The sequence below is a fragment of the Epinephelus moara genome, chromosome 22 (assembly GCF_006386435.1).
Source record: "Epinephelus moara isolate mb chromosome 22, YSFRI_EMoa_1.0, whole genome shotgun sequence".
NCBI classification, from domain to species: Eukaryota; Metazoa; Chordata; class Actinopteri; order Perciformes; family Serranidae; genus Epinephelus; species Epinephelus moara.
The window spans coordinates 675,847-678,006 of NC_065527.1; the positions used below are offsets into that span (position 1 = coordinate 675,847).

Here is a 2,160-nt window from a genome sequence, read left to right on the forward strand (position 1 = left end):
TGCATAAAATGTGCTGTGATGATAATGTAAATCCAGGATGTGTAATATGTGATATATGTGGGTGGAACAGATTGTTAGATAAATGATAGAGTGTGAGGTCAAACAGTATCTTTCATATAGACACTCCTCCAGGGAGACATCCAAACAGGCTCTAATCACCTTCTCCTTACACAACAGCCTCTGAATACACTGGGCCTCAACCTCCACCACTTCATTCACTAAAGGACACGCATGTTTCTACTTCCTGCTACATGCTCAGCCTCAGGCTGACATGAAGCAAACCTGTGACTCAGCAGGTTAGCTTCACAGAGTATGTTGCCATAGTAACTGACTCAGTGTTACACTGAACTGGCTTTGTGAAACCGAAAACTCAGAGTTTCATCTCAGGCTGAACAAACTCAGAGTTTCACTGATCCTGCTCTCTGAAATAGGACTCTGAACAACACAGGTAAACAACACAGGTAAACACCTCACATCTGTCTCCTCCCACAGGAAGTTGCGTGTCGTCCCCGCCCACAGCTTCCTGTTGAACTTTGCGTCCGACAGGTCACACATGAAGAACTCTGACGGGTCGTGGAAGATGCCCCCCCCACCTTACCCCCCCATATGCACCGCAGGTCACATGACCCCGCCCCTCAGCATGTGTGATGATGATGCTACCTGTGTGATGACATCATGATAACATCACTGTGATGTGATTCCTCCTCAGAGTGTCAGATGAACCTGGACGACTTCATCAGTATGATCGCCGGCGTGGGCTGGGGGGAGGTCTTCACGCTGGACCACTTCCTGTGGAAATACGTGGAGGACTCTTCATCGTCATCATCAGCAGCAGCTTCCTCTTCATTGTAGCTGCTGATTGGTTGACGTCTCGCTGAGTCTCGCTGTGTTTACGTACACTCGGGTAGCTCTGTTACCGTGGTAACCATCAGCCTGTTCCCTCTTCCTGATTGGTCTGAACGTGTCATGACGACAGGCGCCCGTCACACTGAATCAAACCGGTCTGAGCCGGTCATCTCGTCCTCACTCAGAGGATTCAGAGGCTGTAAACAGGAAGTGACTGAACAGACTCTACTTCCTGTGAACCTGTGATGAACGCAGTGAGTCACTGATGCATTCAGGCTCTCCTCAGTAAAAATGAGCACTGGCTGAAGGTAAACGTTCTCATGATGTGTTCAGTGTCGTCCTGTAAAATAAATAAATCAGCTGTTTGAAGCAGAAATGTGTCGAAGTTTTCTCAGAAATATTAAACAGATGTTACAGATGAACAATGACGGATCATGTTTGTCATGTGACGTTCTGTTAAAGGTTGGTTCATATACAAGACTTCTGCGTTTCCATGGAAACAAAAGAAGAATAAATAACAAACACCTATATAAAAACATCAGAGTTTCAGTATCCATCCATCTTTAGTTTAATCAGAAAGTTTATTATTATTTTATTTAAGTTCATCTGTAATTCTTTTTTTATTGATTATTAATTGATATGATTAAGACATATAGCACATATTTTTATCTTATTTTCTTATTGTTAGTTTGGTTATTTATTTACTCACTCACTTCGATGATAAAGAAAATAGAAATGAATGAATAAATGTAGAATAATAAAAATAAAATCATTAATATTAAGAAGAAAAAGAATGAACAAATAATAAACGCATAATAGTATGCATATATTAATAATAATAATAATAATAATGAGAAAAAGTTGAAACAAATAAAGAATAAGAGCAAGAAATAAATATAATAATGATTAAATGCATACAATTAATTAATGACAAGCAGAAGAAAAGGAAGAACAATAAATAAAATAAAGGCATAACAATAAAAAATATTTATCATAAGAAAAAGAAGAGTAAAATAAGTCATAAATAAGGGCATGACAATAAAATAAATTGCGTAATTATTTATTAGGGTTAGGGTTATTATCTATTGAGCCTTGTATTCCTTTAGCCCTTAGCAGTAATGATTTTATGAGCTTTTTTAATGACAAAATTCTAACTATTAGAGGCAAAATTCATGACCTCCTGTCCTCAGATAGTACCTATCTAACCTCAAACACAGCTGTAAGACCTAATATATATTTAGATTGCTTCTCCCCAATTTCTCTTCAAGAACTGACCGCAGTGATTTCTTCATCTAAATCATCAACGTGTCTCTT

General features: G+C 38.7%; 1 protein-coding gene across 1 annotated transcript in view; it reads left to right on the forward strand.

Moving 5' to 3' along the window:
* The window catches only part of ntaq1 (N-terminal glutamine amidase 1), a 3,318-nt gene extending 2,096 nt beyond the window's left edge, over positions 1-1,222 (forward strand). The window contains exons 4-5 of the mRNA XM_050035584.1: positions 493-617; positions 710-1,222. Coding sequence (XP_049891541.1) covers positions 493-617; positions 710-852 — 268 coding nt within the window. The 3' untranslated portion in view covers positions 853-1,222. The remainder of the gene's footprint in view (positions 1-492; positions 618-709) is intronic.
* The last annotated feature ends 938 nt before the right edge of the window (positions 1,223-2,160 follow it).